This window comes from Amphiura filiformis, chromosome 19 (assembly GCF_039555335.1).
Source record: "Amphiura filiformis chromosome 19, Afil_fr2py, whole genome shotgun sequence".
Classification (NCBI taxonomy): Eukaryota; Metazoa; Echinodermata; class Ophiuroidea; order Amphilepidida; family Amphiuridae; genus Amphiura; species Amphiura filiformis.
In genome coordinates this window covers 23,308,298-23,330,366 of record NC_092646.1, presented here as the reverse complement: position 1 = coordinate 23,330,366, position 22,069 = coordinate 23,308,298, and the positions used below count along the sequence as shown (strand labels likewise).

General features: G+C 36.0%; 1 protein-coding gene across 1 annotated transcript; it reads left to right on the top strand.

Annotated features, from left to right (window-relative positions):
- Positions 1–2,598: 2,598 nt before the first annotated feature.
- LOC140141076 (UMP-CMP kinase-like) lies at positions 2,599–21,761 on the top strand. The gene is made up of 8 exons (XM_072162847.1): positions 2,599–2,719; positions 4,585–4,698; positions 6,037–6,180; positions 8,629–8,766; positions 16,797–16,873; positions 17,550–17,646; positions 18,688–18,724; positions 19,582–21,761. The coding sequence occupies exons 1-8, from the start codon at positions 2,684–2,686 to the stop codon at positions 19,587–19,589; spliced, it is 651 nt and encodes a 216-aa protein (XP_072018948.1). The 5' UTR covers positions 2,599–2,683; the 3' UTR covers positions 19,590–21,761.
- Positions 21,762–22,069: the final 308 nt, after the last annotated feature.

Below are 22,069 nucleotides of genomic sequence, written 5' to 3'. Positions count from 1 at the left end.
GGTGAATTGGGGGTGTCAACCCTGGCTACGGGCTGTAAACTGATGTACATGTCCGGGGTACAACTAATTATACATGCAGACTTGTTCAAGTATTTCGTTCAATCAGGAGCGCACCATTAGATTTTCAGCGGGACATGGAAGTTTTTTGAAAAAAAGAAAAAAATCTTCGCTCCCTAGTGACACGAATCGCCTAGCTGATGAGTAAAAATTATTATTCCCATCCGTATCCTGTAGGCCTAATTTTGCCCGACCTAAAATTCATGCCCCCTTGGGTTAATTATGCAAATTTGCATTACTAAGTTCAGAAGTTCCCATCTAATATTGGGATTGCAAGAATATACGTACGTATGTTACTCAGGAAAAATATTCCATTTTTGATATCATACTTTGTCATTCTGTGATCATGATGTCTTTTTTTAAAGACATTTCTTGTTTTGACACAAAGTACATGCATGATGTCCTGAGTAGTGGATATAAGTATGAAAAACACTTAAAATTATGAAAAACATCACTAGTTTTTTTTTATCACAAGATTATTAAAAACGTATTCTTTTGTTTTACCAAATGAAATGCGTCCTACTTTAAATTCTTTGGTTGGACCTAACTACAAAGTTTGGATATTTGAAATTTTGATATTGGGAACTCTTTTGGGAAAGGGGCAAAAATGTACATTGCGCATGTTTTATACAATCGCAGTCACAAAATTCAAGACTTGATAGAAGTCTATAAGCATTCAGAAACCTTGAGCAACTAAACTTACAAAAAAGGTTCTAAGTAGAACCTAAAAAGGTTCTAAGTTAAGCTGTCCTGTATGTACATAGGACCTTACTGTACATGTACGGTATGTCTCTTATAATGGACCGCATTGGAAATAAGTTGGCATATTTAGCCAACTTTATGGGTTATCCTGGCTCATTGACTTGGTTGTGTGTTTCTTGTGATGATGATTGATTGCTTATTTGCTATTTTCTGTATTGTTGTCAATTTTGCCAAATAAATAAATAAATATATGGTTCTATAAGGTTCTGGAGAGGCTAGAAAGAACCATTTAGACCTGAAAAATGTTCTGAAAAGCTTCTATAAGCTTCTACATACAGGACAGTCTAGAACCTTTTCTATTTTCTAGCCTATAGGCTACAATGTAAGATATTACCTTTAAATCGTATTATTTTATGTTAATTTTATATTGGTTATAAAACAGAAAACGCGTTTACTAAAAACTTAAGGATAGACTGATATTAGAGTTAGACTTATATACAGTCTTTAGGTTTGATTTCCACAGCATACAAACACTGAAACTATTTTCTACACTTTATAGCCTTTATCCAAAGTTAACTAATATTTACTGAATTAAAGGATTTAGGATTGGGCTACTATTTTGCCAAATAAAACATTTATTATGTTGTTTCATTTGGCAAAACAGGACAGTATTTTTTGAATCACAAAATTTGTATAATTGATATATATTGTATATAGTTTGCCACAGTGTTTGCCACAGGTGATACAGAACGCGTTTTTTTCCACTTGGCAAAAACAGCTTTTGTCAATTTTTGCCGGTAAAAATGGCAAAGTTTAAAAAAGTTGTGTTCACCGGTAGGCCTACCCACAGAATTACACCAATTGTCACTTATAGGGAACAAAAATAATTTTCTGAGTGAGTGTAAAAAGGCCAGATTTCGTATATAATTATAGGCCAAATAATAATAATAGCCTAACATTATTATTAAGAAATTATAGGCATGGGTTTTCATTGCTCACTCAATCCAATACGTTTTCATTTTCAAAGGGGACTTGTTGAGACAAACAAATAGGGCCTACATGTATGTTGAATGATTCATTAAAAAGTTGTGCGTTACTATATTATAGCTTATTATGAGCTTTCTGTGTTACTTATTTGGCTGACTATAGTAAGTAGAAACGGGCAAAAATTGAATCTTGATTTGTGCTGTATTTTTCTGGAATCGAGAATACAATTAATAACATAAAAAGTGACCAGCGCAGCACTGAAACGCTGGGGGCAGGTGAAAATCAGTGTAGTTTAGCTTAGTTTGCAGATGGTGATCAAAAGAGTGCGATTTTCAGTGATTTGTTGTTACTGACCGGGGGGAAATTTGGAAGTTTACACCTTCGCTGGGATCACTGAATTAGACCTTTAGGCGGCATTTTAGGCCTAAGGGGGTACTACACCCCCGGGTCAATTTTGTGCCTATTTTTGCATTTTTCTCAAAAATTATAGCGCATTGGTGACAAGTTAGATATGTATATTATTGGGGCAAGGACTACAACTGCTGCACTGAAAATTTTATTTCAAAACAGACAGCAGTTGTGGAGTTACAGTCAAAAATGAGGGAAACCAATATTTGATCAATAAATCAATAACTACTTGTCTTGAGTCACTGAAATTCCAGTGTAGTAACTGGATTCCTTGCCCCTATAATATGTATATTTTTTACCAGTGTTTTATTAGTTTTTGAGAAAAATGCAAAAATAGTCATAGGCCTACATTTATAAATTATAATTAATGCTTCGGATGCGCTAACCGATGCTGTTGGGGACCGAGTTGGAATGGGCCGAGTTATTCGAGGGACAACACCTGCCGCGTCAATGCAATTAGCGATGAAAAGACAAATGGGATCAACGAAAATACACGCATAAGCAATCAAGTGTTGTTGTATAAATCTGCATGTTGAAGGTTTTAGGTCAAGCTTTCGTTACCAAGGTAAGTGCCTAAATTTATTCAGATGTTGTTGTAACTGGTGTCAGGATGGGCCACGGGTGTACCAAGTCTAATTCTGAGGTATGGTGGACTAAAATTTAGTCGCTCTTCTAGGATCGTAAAAATAGGCGGCGAAGTTGAAGCTTCCCTTGCATGCATGCCATCCATGCTTGCCGGTTCAATCTGTACGTTTGAATCATGATTGATCATGTTTACTTTATAAATGTACAGCATGCCATGTGTTCAGGCATCGATGTGTAAACATCATTGGGACTGTTGCAAATTTGCCACGTATGTGTTTGAAAATAATATGAATTAATTGTGGTGGTCAGTTTTTCTTTTTTATTAAAGCAAAACTGACTGACCCGGGTGACTGTCACTGACAATGACTGTATAATTAAAAATTATTGAACATGACTGTGAGCTGAGCTGTGCAAGGACCAAGGTTTCTGACAAAAAAAAATCCTATAAATTGGAATTGTTAGGCCAGGTAAAATATATAAAAGTAACATTTAACAGGGCCGTAGCAAGCGGGGCGGCCGGGGATGCCATGGCCGCCCCACTTTTTGAGAAATTTGTTATGTTTTTCTTTATAATTATATCTTTATTTCAATTTGGGCATATATTTGTAATTTGGCCGCCCCACATATGTGATGGCCGCCCCACATTTTTCAACGTTGCCACGGCCATGACATTTAACATGTACAAATGTATACTCAGTGGCGGCGCCACAGGGGGTGGGGGCATAAGGGGCAAAATGCCCCCCAGTCAGAACTCTTTCCCCCTGTTATTTCCCCCAGTAAAAACCCAAAATTACGAAAATGTCACCCAAAATTACGAAAATGTCACCTTTTTGTGGTAATTTTGCGCAAAATGTGTTGATTTGTTGAATTTTGCCCCTCAATGCCCCCCCCGGAAAAAAATTCCTGGCACCGCCACTGTTATACTATTGTCCCGCCCCCGGCTCCCATCCCCGCCCTCAAGATTTATCAAATATTGTTATTTTTTTTATTTGCTCCCTTCATGTACTTTGTTTCTGAAATGGTTGTAAAGCAAAAAAAAACAGTACAGAAGTTCTTTATAATTTATAAACACATTGCAAACACTTTCTTCAAGCTAGACTTCTCCGTAGTCCACTTGCCCATTTTGCATACTCTGGCTATTTATAGCATAAAACTTTGATTTGTATTAAGAAAAAAATTACTACACCCTGTGGTAAATTTGTGACTATTTTTGCTTTTTCTCAAAAACTAATAACACACTGGTAACAAAAGTTATGTAGGCTATATTATAGGGGCAATGAATCCAGTTCCTACACTGGAATTTCAGTGACACAAGACAAGCGGTTCGTTATTTATGATAAGAAATGAAATTATAATTTTTTGAGAAAAATGCAAAAATGGTCACAAATTTACCACAGGGGTGTAGTACCCCCTTAAATTTTTGTGAAAATTATAGGTACCGGTATTTGGAGAGATAATTCTAAAAAATTGTATTTTTTGGGGGTGGGGGGCAGATGCTAAAAATTTGGGTTTTACGAAAGGAAGGGAAAGATGGTATAAAATGAGGACTTTCGGGCAAAGTTCTTAAAAATTGGGTCTTTCGGGCAGAAACAAAGAATTTGTCCTCAAAAATTGTCTTGGGAGCAAAAATGAGTGAGGAGGGGATCAAGAAAAATATCATAAATATGGTGTGTTAATAAAATTTGGAACAATTTTTTTTTGGGGGGGAAGTATTCTTTGGGGGAAAATGTGGGAAAACAGGTGGTTTTGGGGTCTGCACTTAATGTCAAGGCTCATACATTGTAGCTGAAGATAAGCGTAGTGTATTTTTATAGGAGTTTAAATGTATCACATCTTTTTTTTCAGGCTGTAAGAACATTGAGTCAAGAGGCAATTACCATGGCAACTAAACCAGCAGTGATATTTGTTTTAGGTGCACCAGGTGCTGGGAAAGGAACACAGTGTGAAAGAATAGTACAGGTTAGTAAGTTTACTATATGTATTAGGCTCCAATTGGACACCTAAAATGACTCTTTTCTTTATTATTAGATATTATTATCTTAGGGCTGCTTGGTAAAAAGTTCATAAATATCGTAAACATCCTGGGCATGTGTACGTAAGAAAAATGGCGATTTGTTTGAGCAAAAAAAAAAATGAAAATGAAAAATTATGGTATTTTCCAATATTTTATTCATAAGTTATAACCAATTGACCTAAAACTGTTCAATTCGTTTTAACAATTTCTATAACATGCCATGAAAACAATGATTTTCTTTTTAATTTTGAGTCTAATATGCACAGGGGTCCCATTTTACATTAATATGCTTAATTTACTTCATAACTTCATACAAAAATACTTTAAAAGGTATTTTCTATCAATGAGGCTCTAGTGTGGATTGTCACTGTTGCGACAAAAGACATGAAAGCCATAGTTAAATTGCAAGAACATACACCAAACATGCCAAAGGGATATCCCCTGGTCCATATGTGATCCTGGGGGTTCTCAGTGAGTGGAAAAGAGAGTAGGCCTATAGGATGTTTGGCGATTTTAGAGTGCATTGGTTATTTTAGTTTAGATTTGGGCTGCATTTTAAGGGGTACTACACCCCTGCCCAATTTTGTGCCTATTTTTGCATTTTTCTCAAAAATTATAGCGGATTGGTGACAAGTAAGATAAGTATATTATAGGGGCAAGGACTACAAGTACTGCACTGGAAATTTTATTTCAGCACAGACAACAGTTGTGGAGTTACAGTCAAAAATGAGGGAAAACCAATATTTGATCAATAAATCAATAACTACTTGCCTTGAGTTGCTGAAATTTCAGTGCAGTAGTTGTAGTCTTTGCCCCTATAATATACATATCTTACCTGTAACCAATGCGCTATAATTTTTGAGAAAAATGCAAAAATAGGCACAAAATTGGCCAGGGGTGTAGTACCCCCTTAAGCTAGTGTATGTTAATTTATTGATGGCTTTCGTTTTCATGAAAATATGGTTTAAAAAGGAAGTTTTTTTTAGCATTTCTCAACTTATTTGTTAAAAAAAATCCAGAACCAACTGTCCTCCTGCATGGAACACTAGTAACCCTAACCCTTTTAACCTAAACTCTAACCACAACCCCAACACATCATCTCAATTTTGCTTTTACTAGTAGTAGGCCTATACGGAAATCCTTCGCCATTTAATTTGTACGTAACTCGAGGGAGGGGGGTAAAAAATTATGTACGCTTTGTACGTAAGTGAAAATGGCGAAAATTATGGACGGCCCCTTAAAACACACATCATCAATATTATTTTTGCATTTCATTCGAACAGAAATTTGGTTTTGTACATCTATCAGCGGGAGACTTATTACGAGAAGAAAGAAACAGTGGTTCAAAGGATGGCAACCTTATACAAGACTACATCAAAGAAGGCAAAATAGTACCTGTAGAAATTACCGTCAATTTACTAGACAAGGTCAGTGAATGGGCTATTCCATTTAAAATACACACTACCCCTGTGGAAGATTATTTAGCTAAAGTCTTCCACAGAGGGAGTATAAGTTTTGAATAGAATAGACAATTGGGTAACTTCCATTCGAAATACTCACTCCAGTTGTGGACGATATAGGTCAAGCCATAATACAGGGGGAGTATGGGTTTCAAAATGATTAACTCTGAGTGACCAATTACATTTGAAAAACATACTCCCCCTGACCCCTGTGGACGATGTTTCCAAAATCGTCCACAGGGGTAGTTAGGATTTCAACTGGAATACCCCAATGTGTGCTACAATATTTTTCACCCTGTCCCTGATGTGACAGTGAGGTCAACGCATTGAGGCAGTTGATTCGCACACACATATATGTGGCGTCGTTAAGCGTGTGCGTGCATACGCAATCACTTTGAGCGTCTGCGAGCTACTTGAAGCTGCACCTAATGAAATGTGCACTGACGGTACTGTCACATCAGGGTAAAAAAATGGTATAGTGCCAATGGCGATGCCAGGGGGAATGTGCCCCCTGTGAAATGTCTTGTCCCCCTCTTGCACTGATATTTAATATTTGTACACCTATTTTCAGTACTTTTTGGCCTCAGTGACAATGTCATCAACTTTCCCCTTAAAAGCTGCTTCCCCCTCCCCCCCTTCCCCATCTAAAAGTCCTGGCTGCGGTACTGGCTAGTGTTGCCATTACTTATGAATCTAAGGAAGTCTTCAAGCCCTTCACTTGGGTTCACTTTTCAAATATTATCACCTTCTGTCCAAAAATATTATCACAAGTGGAAAAAAATTTAAGTCAAGATTCACCTGATTTCATTGTGAGTGTTGGTTCTATGTAAAATCATGTAACAATCTACACAATTATTTTTTGATTAAAGCACTATTTCTGAAAATACATTGGGTCAAGAGTCACCCTATGGTTTTGTCCAGCAAGGTAAAAATCAGATATGTTTTCTCTAACAAAATGTTCAAGACTTGCGGAGAGTAGGGTCAAGATTCCATTTTGAAGCCAGCATAAGAGGGACATGGTCCAATTTTTTATTTTTTATTTTGTTTTCTATTTTACATTGAGGCTACCATTAAAACCAATAAGTTTCCAAATTTTGAAGTTGTACTGCTCCAGCGGTTTTGATATGAGAAGAAATAATGTGTATAACAAGAACAATAGGATAGTACAATGTACATTTTCTTCCACTATGTTAATTGACCAAATTTTTTGTTTGTTCACACCATCTAAACGAAACATCTCGAAAGTTGAATTTTACTGGGTAATGATAAAAATATGAGCTTTTAATTTCTTTTGATACCAAAGTCTCCGTGTTGATGAAGAAAAATGGTCCGAACTTGACCATTCCAGGATAGATCCAATTATGGGATGGATAAGGGATAAGTATTAAAAGCTCCCAACCACTGCACTGATGATAACAAGGGAAGGTTACATGACAGAATATTTTGAAGTAAAAGTGTATCTTTCTAAATCTTGCAGCATATGAAATGTAGGAAATCAAACGTCTACCTAATTGACGGCTTTCCAATCAACCATGAGAATTTGACTGGCTGGAATGAACAAGTCGGTCACAAAATCAAATTTAAATTTGTACTGTACTTAGAGTGTTCAGAAAAGGTTTGTAATCTGTAGGAATAGCACAATCTCAAAATGCACGTTGGGATACTATGTGGCTGATAAATCTAGTGAAATGTTGGCTTTTACATCGTTACTAACGATTGACTCCAACCAATTTTTTCGTCATTCGCTGCTGCTAAAGTTTGTTCGGTTTATATAAGGTGAAAAAATAAGACTCATAACACTTTGTATTGATATAGAATGGTGTGCACGCAGTTGGGCGCAATGCTAACTCTAGTTGAGCATTGCATAATGTGTGATTGAAGTTGGGACTTTATTGACACGCACAGTAACAAAATCCGAATAATTTCCGCCTTATATAAGGTAAACAAACTTTAGTATGGGCATACTAAATAGGGGTATTACTTGTATTGGACGATTCCAGTTGAAATCCTTATACTCCTATGGAAGACATGGGTGTATTCTTCCACACAGAGAGTGTGAATTTCAAAAGGGGTTACCTGGAGGGGTGACTCCTTTTGAAATATACACCCCTGTGTGGGAGATTAAGGTCAATGTCTTCCATAGGGTATATATGGATTCAGGGCATAATATAACTGGTATCGCATCGCATTTTGCTACACAATCTAGCCAAATTGCTATGCAATCACACAAACATATGTCAATGCTATACATAATTATTGCTATACAAATGAAACTTTGTCACAATTTTGCTTTGCAAAAATTCTGATACTAAATCATGCCTTGTATGGATTTCAACTGGAATAGTCTATTTATAGCACAGGGTAGAAGGGTTACTTACACTTCGGTTCTTGGTGACTTCTCTCATCATTACACAGGCAATGGAAAAGAGTCAAACCAAAAAATTCCTTATAGATGGCTTCCCGAGGAATGAAGACAACTTGAGTGGCTGGAATACAAAGATGGCTGAAAAAACAGATTTCAAATTTGTTCTGTTTTTCGAATGTTCAGAGCAGGTTAGTATTACAGTGTCTTTAAAGGTGGGCGGCCAGATTAAAGATTTTTAAAGGTGGATGATCAGATTAAGATTGTTCATTGTGTTTTCTCATGTTCAGGTACAAACAAAGTAATCTTTTTATTTATTTTTTATTTTTCAGCAGTATGACCCAGGGTTATAGCCATGCCGGTCGGGGGGTAACCGGCACGGATCGGCTCTGACTGGCACTAAAAATTTTTTTTTTAAATATAAAAAAATATTATTTTTCCCCAAAAAATGTTTTATTCATCATAAAAGTGTAAAAAAACCAAAAAATTGGGTATACCCCTAGCCTATTCCCTGATCCCTCATGTTCGCTAAAAAGATTGTGCCCGAGCCAGTACTCTAATTGGATAGCAAAATTAGCCGGCACTCAACTTGGGCTAGCTATAACCTATGACCATAAAGAATGCTGTTTTTGGTAGGGTTGAAATTTGTGGGAAAATTCTGAAAATTTCCAAATATATGTATGCAAAATACGATTATGGAGATTATCATACATCCAGGTAGTAATAAATATGAATTTGGGATTATAATCTGATATACTGTACTTACTTTTTATGAGTGGCAATATTTCACATCCTGTCCCAGATGCATTGTCAAGCCAACTGATCCGATTCACAGGTCAATGAACTTTTGCTGTCAGAACAACAGTAATTGGCCTGACAATGCATCCAGGATGTGAAATATTGCTTCTCATAAAAAGGAAGTCCAGTAGATCAGATTATGTTTGCAAAATGTTTTCAGATTATTATTCTAGATTTTTCAAACTTTCAGTGAAGTTTTAGGGTTATTTAACTCCTATTAGCAAAAAAAAAATCCTGACTGACCCTGTGTCTGACCGTAGAACAGGGCTTTTCCCATTGCCTAATAATGCATGGAATTAAGGGACCGTTCACAAACACTTGTAAGGGGGGGGCCTGATGAAAAAAATTTTATCGCAAAACCTTACCTCAGGGGCCCCCCTTTTTTGACATGAATATTATGCATCAACCCCATAGAAAAGCATATAAACTCAATTTTTCCAAGAAAATTTGTGGTCATTTTTTCAGGGTCCCCCCCTTTCGAGGATCAAAAATTTCAGGGCCCGTTTTTGTATCAGGCCCCCTAACAAGTGTTTGTGAACGGTCCCTAATATCAAATGCTTGCATGTTGTTAGCCTTGCTAAGGTAACTTAAACTTAGTTATAGATTTTTCCAGATGGTGTAAACAGCTGTGCTAATTAATATACCGTATTGTTTGTAATAAACGCTCCCCCTCTAATAAACGCCCCCCTCCAATTTTTCTGTGAAAAATTGACAAAAATGCAAACATTTCCATGCCATATCGTATGTAGAAGCTTAAAACTTGCATTGGTCATGTCAGTCACGATCGCTAAATTGCATTGACAAAACCTATTATGACTCAACTCCCGTCCATTTCATTGCCTAATTATGGTAGAATTTCACTAATTCCATGCACTTACAGGTGTAATTTTGTTGTATTTCCCACGAAAATATCATTTTCCATGGGCGCCGCCATCATGTATAGTCGTAAATCCCTTCTTTTAACAGGAGCACCATCGGGAAATTGAACCCGATTTTTAATCTTTTTTCACTGACAATTCACTTCTAATAAACGCCCCCCTTTTGGAAAAATGCAACGCCCTTTATTACAAACAATACGGTATGTGCTAATATGTTTCTATGCAGTAATTATTGCTTTCATTTAAACTGGTTGGGATATCATTAATTACATTATATACTAATGACTAGTTTATTAGACACAAATGGGCAATTCCAGATGAAATCCCTATACCCCCTATGGAAGACATGACATTAATCTCCCACACAGGGAGTGTGAATTTCAAATGGGTCACCTGAATGGGGGATTCTGTTTGAAATCTACACACCCTCTGTGGGAGATGAAGGTCATGTCTTCTACAGGGGGTGTATGGAATTCAACAGGAATAGCGCAGTGGGGGAAATTGCAGTATGTGACACGCAACAGCTGCCAGCTGCCATGGTGATTATGCCGATTGAAGCTTAACACCAACACCTAGATATTGCTCAAAACAAATCTAGACGGCCGTGTCAGCCTGCCGGGCAAAATATGTTGAATCCTTGAAGCTGGAAGGAAATTTTGTCTCTACAAATAATGAAATATGTGTAGGAAATATTGATACTTTTTGGGGGAAAATTGGTATATCTTTGTGGGAAATAAAAATTTTCCTAGGCCTGCATGATTTGGTGTTGTATACTGCAGTTTCTCCAGAATGTTTTTTAGCATTGTGTGTAGTTACTTTCACTGATTTTATTTTTCAAACAATTTAACCCCATGAGAACTACCTGCCTATTGGTCAAAAAGAAGTTTTCATTATCAATTGGACCAATCAGCAACATTGTTAGAATAATTTCACCACACAAAAAAATTGGGCTGAATTATTTGCAAAGCTCCATTCTGATTGGTGATTAAGATATCACATAATTGACCAATCAGAGGCAATGTTAGATCGGCAGGTAGTCCTCAGGGGGATATGAATTTTAAGATTAAGCATCATTAATTTCATCTTGTTTGCTACAATTTAGTTGGCATTGTTTGAATGTTTCTATGTTCAGTGTCGCTGTAGAGGAGGTGTAGCGATCCCCCTATAGCAACATTACATGGATAATGGATGTGATATTGACGTTACTGATGTTTACAAAGATGATGAAGGTAGAATTCTGAAGATTAATTTTGTTAAAGATGAATTAACTTTTACTTTGGTCAATATTTATGCCCCGAATATTGAAAACATGCAGATTAATTTTTATTCAAAATTAAATGATTTGTTTGATGAAAGTAATTTCGGTAGCAATGAAAGGATTATTATTGCAGGAGATTTTAATTGTATTTTGAATGCTATGCTTGATAAAAAAGGTGGTCATGAAAGAATTAAAGAGAATGTTGTTGAAAAATCTCTGATATTATGGATAATTTTGATGTTTTAGATATATGGAGATATTTACATCCTAATATTCAGTAGATTTACATGGAGACAACCTAATCCCTTATTCAATGTAGACTTGATTATTTTCTTATAAGCAATAATTTAATTGAGTATGTGACAAAAGCAGATATTGTTCCAGGTTTAAGAACTGACCACTCTGGTATCACTTTGAATGTACAACTTCAAAAAGACCCTGTACGGGGTCCTGGTCACTGGAAATTCAATAATTCATATCTTAATGAGGATGATTATGTGAATGACATGAACAAGAATCTTGATGTTTGGTTAAATGATGTTTCTTTATCTGATCCTCAAGTTAAATGGGAATGGATCAAATATAAGGTTAGAAATGAAACAATGAAGTATGCCAAGAAAAAGTGTGTTTTAAGTAGAGACAGAATTAAGGAGCTTAGCAGTAAACTTAATTCATTGGAGAAGTCTTTGGCTAATGATCCTTCTCAAGATACTTTAAATGAGATTAATTCGGTTAAATCTGTTTTGGAGGAGCTTGATACAAAAATTATTGATGGTATAATTGTTCGCTCAAGAATTCGTTGGGCAGAAAAAGGTGAGAAAAGCAATAAGTATTTTTGGGCCTTGAAAAAGGAATTGCAGAAAAAAGCAGTGTAAAAAAATTGTTTCTGATGATGGTACAGAAATTATTAAACCTATGTCTATTTTGAATGCACAAAGTGAGTACTATAAAAATATTTATGAATCAAGGTTGATATAACTTCTTCCAGAAATAATACCTTTTGCAAGGTAATACCATACCAACTTTAACTGACATAGACATGATAAAGTGTGAAGGTAACCTCACAAAAGTTGAGTGTTTTAATGTACTTAGTAAAATGTCAAAGAATAAAAGTCCGGGTAATGATGGTTTATCATGTGAATGGTACTTGCAATTCTGGAATAAAATTGATATTTTTTTGGTGCATGTATTAAATAAAGGTTTGAATAAAGGAGAAATGTCATCTTCTCAGAGGCAAGCTGTGATTACGTTGATTGAGAAAGAAGGTAAAGACAGATGCAAGTTAAAGAATTGGAGACCCATATCCTTACTTAATGTAGACTACAAAATCGCCTCTAAAGCCCTAGCGATGAGAGTTGAAAAGGTTATTCATAATTTGATTCATACTGACCAAAGTGGATTTGTTAAAGGTAGATACATTGGTGACTCAGTTCGTTCTATTAATGATATTATGGAGTATACTAAATTCAAAAATATTTCAGGTCTTCTTTTGTTCTTAGATTTTGAAAAAGCGTTCGATTCGTTAGAGTGGAACTTTATTTTTCAAGCTTTAAATCGAATGAATTTTGGTCCAAGTTTTTTGTCAAGTATGTCAAAGCCCTTTACACTAATATTAGTAGTTGTATTCTTAATAATGGGCTTACATCACATTACTTTTCGATGGGGCATGGCGTATGCGGCAGGGCGACCCATTGAGCTCTTACTTGTTTATTTTGGCGATTGAATTATTGTCATGTTCAATACGTGAAGACACATCTATTTCGGGTATAATTGTGAATAACTTTGAACTTAAGTTAATTCAGTATGCAGATGACACTACATGTGTTTTAAATGACGTTCAGTCAGCAAATAATCTTTTAAATGTTTTAGATCTTTTCTCTAAGGTCTCTGGATTGAAATTAAATGTAAGTAAATCTCAAGCATTATGGCTTGGTTCTAAGAGAAATTGCAAAGAAAAACCATTGAATGTTGAGTGGCCAAATAATCCTGTTAAGGCATTGGGTGTGTATTTTTCTTATGATAATGATGCTGCTGGGAATCTGAACTTTGTTCCAAAAATCAAGCATATAAAGACTCTGTTAAATATTTGGAAAACTAGAAACTTAACCCTTTCTGGTAAAATCCTCTTGATCAAAACATTTGCATTATCAAAATTTATTTATTTGGCATCAGTCATTCATATCCCTGACCATGTGATTCAGCAAATTGACACTATTATTTATAATTTTCTTTGGAATGGAGGTAAAGGTTTTGTTAAGAGAAACACAATTATTGGTGAAATTGACCAAGGAGGGCTGAAAATGGTTGATGTAAAATCTATTTTTGCTGCTCAGAAAATTAAGTGGGTTAGTAAATACAATACCACTTCAGCACCTTGGAAAATTATTTTGAATGAATTTATCATCCCATATGGTAATGATTTAATCTTTTATTGCAATATCTCCCCAAAGCAAATAATGAAATGGCATATTCCATCCTTTTATAAAGATATGTTGATTTCAGTATATTAATTTAACAAATCCTGATAATGTCGACCCACACCAGCAATGTATTTGGAACAATCGTCGCATCCTTGTGAATCGCCAGTCCATCTATTTTCAGCATTTTTGATCCACGGTATGAAGTTAGTAAGCGACTTATTTTACACTGATGGTACGATTGTTCCATTCAAGGTCTGGAGTGATAGGGGATTTTAAGAAGTATTTTTTGCAATGGAGGAGCATTATTGATGCAATTCCTTCCTCATGGAAACAAGTTTTGAAACAGGGTTTTGACAGGGATCTTTGTACTCCTAAAGGTTTCGTGTTGTATCATGAAGATAAAGAAATCAATATTAGTAAAATGACATCTCAATGTATTAATCGTATTTTGTACAGAGAATACAAGAGCCTCCAACATCACAGAAAAAGTATAAGAATGAGTTTAATATTAATGACGATGAATGGAGTGTTATTTATCTTATGCCTTTCAAGTCAACTTATGATATAAGAACCAGGATTTTTCAATATAAGATTAATCTTAATTGTCTAATGACAAATAGTAGACTGCATAAGATGAACCTTGTGAACAGTGAAATGTGTACCTTTTGTAATAACTCTCCTGAATCTTTGAACCATTTGTTTTGGGATTGTAAATATGCGAAGAAAATGTGGGATGATTTTAGATCATGGTATATAGACAATATTGATGGAAACATTGATTTAAACTATAAGCATATTATTTTTGGTTTTGGTTCTGAGACTTTACTGAATATATGTGTCATTTTAATCAAAAAGGTTATTTACGACAGTAGATTTAAAAACCAAAAGCCATCTTTTGTGTCTTTTCTGCAATTGATTAAATTTCATTACAAGCTTGAGAAACGAATTGCTATTACTAATAATACAATGCACAAATTTATTGATAAATGGCATGTTTTAGAACAGATGTGTTGTTAACTTTTACCATTCTTTTTTAAAAAGCTGTAATGGATTGCGCTCTTTTCAAACATCATGTAATGTTTTTTATCAATGTTCTCCTGCATTATGTAATTCTGTGTAGTTTTTCATTTTCTGTATACATGTTTTTCTCCCATTGAGCACAGGGAAATAAAAGCCGTTTTGGCTATGTGAAATAAAAAAAAAACATTACATGGAGGAGTCTGGCCCAATCGCCAATGAAAGAGAGATGGGCACTCCGATCACTATACAGGGTCGTCTCCTTTACCTGTGTTCAGTGTACGGTGCATGGGCCTCTTCCCTTGTTTTTAAGAATTTACTTTTTAATTTGAAACAAAAATATTAAAAAGGCTAGGACAAACTAAGAATGGGCTATTGCAGTTGAAATTCACACCCCCTATGGAAGACATGACCTTAATCTCCCACACAGGGAGTGTAAATATCAAATGGGATTACCTGAATGGGTGACTCCATTTGAAATCTACACCTCTGTGTGGGAGATTAAGGTTGTGTCTTCCATAGGGGGTGTATGGATTCAGATGGAATAGCCCAATATGCCTTTATAAACATCTCAAAAAAAGTAACTAACCCCCCTTAAATAATGACCATTATTCAACAACGGGTGATTGTATTACAAATCTGTAAAATGAGTTGGAAGCAGAATTTATTTCTGCACATTTTGACACCTCATTTGTAGCAATTGACAAAATATTGACGTCACAGCGTACATTTAAATCAATGTAGCCCAAGATTTGAAAGTTGCCGTAAATTCTATTGATTTTGCATTCAGTGTAATGGAAGGAAACCTGTGTAATGATATCTGAGTGTTTTTGTACTGTAAAAATTTGTATGTAAGTGCAACTTTCAAATCTGGACCTCACTACATTAAATTGACTGGTGTTTTATTGTTTTCTGGGCTATCGAATTAAATGAGGTGTCAAAATGCGCAGAAATAAATTCTGCTTCCAACGCATTTTACAGATTTGTAATACAATAGCCCCTTTTTGAATAATGGCCATTATTTAAGGGGGGTTAGTTACTTTTTTTGATATGTTTATTATACATACACATTGGAATCTCATGAAATTTGAAAAACAAACACAGTTTAAGAACAAAGAGGGCAAATATTTCGCTATCCATGACCAATAAGTCCTGCAGATACGAATAAGCAGAGAGAACAATGTTTGTATAAGATGTCTTAATTCAATTTGAAATACTTTTAATTCAGCTCTGTATTACTATTCTGAAATACTTTTGTTTGGTTTTATACTTAACCTTTCACACAGAATACAAATGTATTTGTTTGCTGCTTGAAAAGCACTATGTTTTGAAGACTTTTGCTAAGATTATAGTGCAAGTTTCCTGATTTCTTATTTCTACTGGGAGAGCCCAACATTGGGGGGATATCCCCCTGCCACCTGGTGCAATTACTGCTTTTTAATATTTTTTTTAAATTTTGAACTTCATCAAATAATTGTTGAAATTTGGGTGAAAATCAAGTTCTTTTTAAATATGCTTGTTTTGTTTATGTGCAAAATTGAGCATTTTTCAACCATTTTTGGTTTCAAAGTTGGACAAAATTTAAAAAAATAAAAACATTTCCAAGATATTTATGTCAAGTATTAAAAATTAATAACAGATTTTTTTAGTTACGTTGCCCCAAAAAATGTTTGTCAATTTTTTTTAATTTTTCTCCCAAACTGAGCATTTTATTCTAAATAAGTATACTTTTATATAATATACCAACAATTTAGCAGTTTTCCATAAGCGGTTTCCATAATTCCAGGGGTTAAGACCAACCCAGTTGATTGACATCTCAAATAATTGATTTTAATCTGTTCCTTTTGTAGGAATGTGTAGATAGAGTATTGAAAAGAGGTCAGAGTAGTGGGAGGACAGATGATAACATGGAAAGTTTAAAAAAGAGGTAAGTCTACTAGGAACCTGGGACACCTGTCTCAAAGTGGAGCTGACCTTGAGCAGGAAGATATAAATGAGCTATGGATGGGAAAGATGTTGGCCTGAGGTGGTGTCCAAGATGAGTGCCTCCCCATCCACATGTTTTTAACCTAAGTGAATCATTTGGTGTCAGACAGTGTCCTCCCACGATCCCCAGGGTAGGATTTAGAAACAACCAGGAGTTACCCTGATCGGAACTGCTTGCGAGGTCTTTGAACCAGGGTTTTCCTTGCAACAGAGTGAAAGACCTTAACTGCTGGGCCACGCTCCTTACCTCAAGATCAGATTTCCAAGCTTTCATTAGCACCATTGTTTATAAGGTTGCTAATTTCTAGAGGAGAAATCATACGCTTCCCATAATGCATTTCTCCCATTTCAATTTTCTTTACTGATTTGCTATCTAGTGCAACATGGGTCGATAGTGGTAAGAAGTGCCTCAATGAACAGAGCACATCTTGCTAACTATGTTTTTTTTTTTACTGTCAACCCACGTTTAATTTCTCAAATTGACAACAAATGTACAAATGTAATGGGAGCATCATTTGATGAAATGAGGTGATGTATAATGTTGCAAAGGATTCTGGGAAGGGTAAAATGTTTTCTCTTGTTCATTTCACTCTTGATTCATTTATTTCTCCCCATAGGTTTACAACATATGTAGAGCAGACCAAACCTATAGTAGACCACTATGCTAAGGACAATAAAGTGAGAACAATACATGCTGATAGAGGTGTGGACGAGGTAAGTAGCTTTGGGCTATTCCAGTTGAAATCCATACACCCCCTATGGAAGACATGACCTTAATCTCCCACACAGGGGGTGTAGATTTCAAATGGAATCACCCATTTAGGTGCTGTCTGCTTCAAAATTGGTTATTCCAGTTGAAATTTATACACCCCAATGGAAGACATGACCTTCATCTCCCACACAGGGGGTGTAGATTTCAAATGGAATCACCCATTTAGGTGCTCGTCAGCTTCAAAATTGGTTATTCCAGTTGAAATTTATACACCCCTATGGAAGACATGACCTTAATCTCCCACACAGGGGGTGTAGATTTCAAATGGAGTCACCCATTCAGGAAACCCCATTTGAAGATCAGATACAAAATGCAATATTCTTTTGCCACCACGGTCCGTTATTCAAAACTGTGCACTCGGATTTGTCCAAACGTGTCACATGATGAGCATCCTATACTTAAAATAATGTGCCCTTATTGCCTCTGACATGCAGTAAAGCATGTACATTGTACGCAGAGCATTACGCAATAATCTCTGTCACTTGGGCTGTGGATCAGGGCAGGGTTCGTGTGTTTTCTGTGTGTTTGCGTCTCTGATGCAGATTTTTGAAAATTGGCTGAAATAGAGACACTGAGTTTCCAATACAATATAGGCTTATGGGTCCAATTGGATGCAGGATGAACTCTGCAGATAAAGAATCCTAAAAATTTTACATACATGTTTTCTTGATTTAATTATAAACTCCAAAAAAATGGACAATTTTGTCATTTTATTTACTTTGATGGTCCCAGTCGACATCAACAACTTCGCTGGTCCAATCGTAGAAAAATACCAAAATAGGTCCCGTAGCACCACCATTACTCTCTATGATCCATGTGTGTTTATGAAAAACATTCAATATGCTTTCCCTTCTTTGTCAATATCACCTGGTTCTGCAACTTATCTCCATCTCCTAAGCCATAACTGTATAAGCAGAAATTTGACTTAGTGATGAATTTCATGAAAGTATTTTTAACATTTTTTTCCCTTGTTTTGTTTTCAGGTTTTTACAGATGTATCCAAACTTTTTCAAGATGAAAGTGAGTAGATTTACAGAGTGTTCGGTTTATATAAGGCGGAAATTATTCGGCTTTTGTTACTTCGCGCGTCAATAAACTCCCAACTCACATTCGCGTAAATTTACATAAGTGTGTGGCAGTCACACATTACGCAATGCAAAACTGTGTGCATGCCATTCTATATCAATACACGGTGTTATGAATCTAATTTTTTCCGCCTTATATAAACCGAACAAACTTTAGTACACGATCAAGTACTGTATACGCCAATATTTTCGCGTACAGATATTTTCCGCGGTTTAAATGCGTACGTGCACACTCCAGTGCTGTAAGTGAATTAGAGAATAAATGATAGGATTTTGTCTTTTGCCTATCCAATATCGTGTCATAATGGATGGGCTGGCCAATATTTTTATCGTAGTGGATACCGGCGTTGTTTTAAATGAACGAAACCATCACAAACATCTAAGCCGCCGAATCGCGTTCTTAGTTCTCGCACGACGTATTACGCTTGAACGCATTATCGCATAATCATTTAGGAGCAACAAGCGTGCGCCGTTGCGTGGCATAGCGCCCTGACTAATATCACTATCAACTATTGTGAGATATTATACACCAGAAAACCAATCAAATTACGTGAATTCTTTACAAGATGCACCCATTGAATAAGAATGCTTGTGATTTGCATCTGTGTCCAATGAAATATGCACTGACATCACTGACTCACCAAGATGAAAAATGGTATAATCACACTCCCAACCATGACCGTAACCTTAACCCTAAACTCTTAATACTTAATCCTAACCCTATTCCTAACCACCCACCTGTAGGGCATCTGTTCCTAGCTTACTTTTATCTCAATTTTTTTTTTCTTGCAGGTCTTTGAAAAGAGTTCAATGCTGGGTGTCAACAGCCACATTTTTATGATTTGTTGTATTTATAAGGAGTATGGAATATGGACCAGGTGCAAACAAGCATGTATGGAAACCTGTTAGGGACACCAGATGAAAACAACCATGTATGGAAACCTGTAAGGGACATGCAATATCAGACATTGTCTTTTGAGGAGAGTTGAATTTTCACCTGAGTTGGAATTTCATTGGACTATTCCAGATGAAATTTATATACCCTCTGGAAGATGTGGTCTTAATCTCCCATACAGGGGGTGTGAATTTCAAATGGGGTTACCTGAATGGGTTACTCTATTTGAAATCCACACCCCCTGTGTGGATTGAGATCAGAGGAGGCTTAAAGGCATTCCTACAATGACTATGATTGGGAAATTTGACCAATATAACCTAATTTTAGAGGCAAAGTCCCCATTGCCACACACACAAAATGGTAATTTTAAAACTGCAGCCAACGAGCTAATAGTTGAGACTTATGACTGATATTTGATTTTCTTACAGGAAACATTCATATTGTCCCACTGCATTAATTTTATTCCTAAGTCTCGATGTTTTCAATGTTAAATAATAGGATGAAAACATCAGATATTTGCACACAATCCCAATGCAAAGTATGGTCAACTTGCCACATGTGTACAAAAACCAGACATACCAAGGTCAGAAACCCCATTGGGTCATGGGAATGTCTTTAAACATCCTCTGGATTGAGATCATGTCTTCTATAGGGGTGTATAGTTTATACAGAACCTGTGAAACAACTCTTGCAAAGATTCGTATTTTACGTACACAAAGCTCGCAAACTCACTGTTGTCAATCATTTGGTAAATGTTGGCAACAAAATGCCAAATATGTATGATTTTCATCAAATGCCACCAGCACTGAAACTATGGTAGCTACTACCCTGTGTTCGTGGTTGATCTTACTAAATTCTGAGCTTTTCTGAACAAAAACATTTCCCAGGAAGGTGAACCAAATTTCCCAAAAAAAGCTAAGAATATTTCCCACCATTTATGTATTTATTTATTTGGGGTAGCAAAATAACCCTCCAAATGCCAAAATTTCCCTGCAAGGCATTTCTTGGTTTCCTTAAATTTTTTCCAGACATGCTTCTCAAATCTATGTTCTTATATACACCAAAGTGTATTGGGCTATTTATACAAAAACACCCCACAGTGGCGCAACATTCTAAGACTTTGACCTTGACTCATACTCGCAAGGTAGCTCGAGGTTGTGGGATCGAATCCCCGCATCGTCAACATGTTGTGGGCTCTTCACCCCTTTTGCCTCTCCCCACCCAGGTGTATAAATGGATACCGGCTTTATTCATTGCCGGGAAGGTAACAGACTCACTGTGGAGGAGTAGCAATCCCACACAGCAACATTATATGGAGGAGTCTGGCCCAATTGCTTTACAAAAGAGATGGGCACTCTGGCCTGTGAATACAGATTCATCCCTTTTCCGTTTTTTAATCCAAGCAACATAGATTATGTCTTTCTAAATGCTTCAGAACATGAAATTAAGGTTTCAATTTCAAATCATTAAAAACATGTATTCTTATAAAGATCACACCTACGGATAACAGAGATATAGGCCTATACAAGAGGTCCAGGCAAGGGAGATTGGACTGCAAATCAGAATCATTTCCTTGCAACATGGTCACTACCATGGTACTGCAACCTATCTGCACTAAGATTTGATTAACCTCAAACAGCTCCCAATTCCTCTTGGGTGGGGTGAGGCATGTGAGGTAAATGCATCACCGTATTCCCTCTAATTAACGCCCCAGCAGCATTGAATTTTCCAAAAGGAGGATGTTTATTAGAGGCAAATTTTCAATGAAAAAACTTTAAAATCGGAGCAAAAATAATGAAATAGGACTCCCTGCCGTTTGCTTCCAGGTTCAAATTTGATTTTGATTTTTAGTTCTTTATATGATAATTTGACTATAATTTTACAATAAATTTGATAGAAGTTGAAGTACACATGTAGGTGTTGTCCATGTAGTTTTGCGACATAGTGGGGAGGGGCATTTATTATACGAGAGCGTTATTTAGAGAGAATACGGCAAGTGCTCAACATGTCAGCATTTAAAGGAAGTGTCCAGCAATCACAACATTATGTCTTATATGTTAGAAAAATAGTTATAAAGCCACGAACCACATGGTTTTATTTAAAACAAACTCATATTAACCATAAAACAAATAAAAACAGCAATCTCTCAACACGCGATATTCAAAATTCGCGCGAAATTTTCTAGAGCAGTGACGTCATGGTTATTTGTGCTCAAATGTCGTCAGGCTTCATTGAATTATTAGGACGTCATTGCTCTAGACAATTTTGGCGTGGGAATTTTGAATATCGCGTGTTGAGAGATGGCTGTTTTTATTCGTTTTTATGGTTAATATGACTTTGTTTTAAATAAAACCATGTGATTCGTGCTTGATAATTATTTTTATA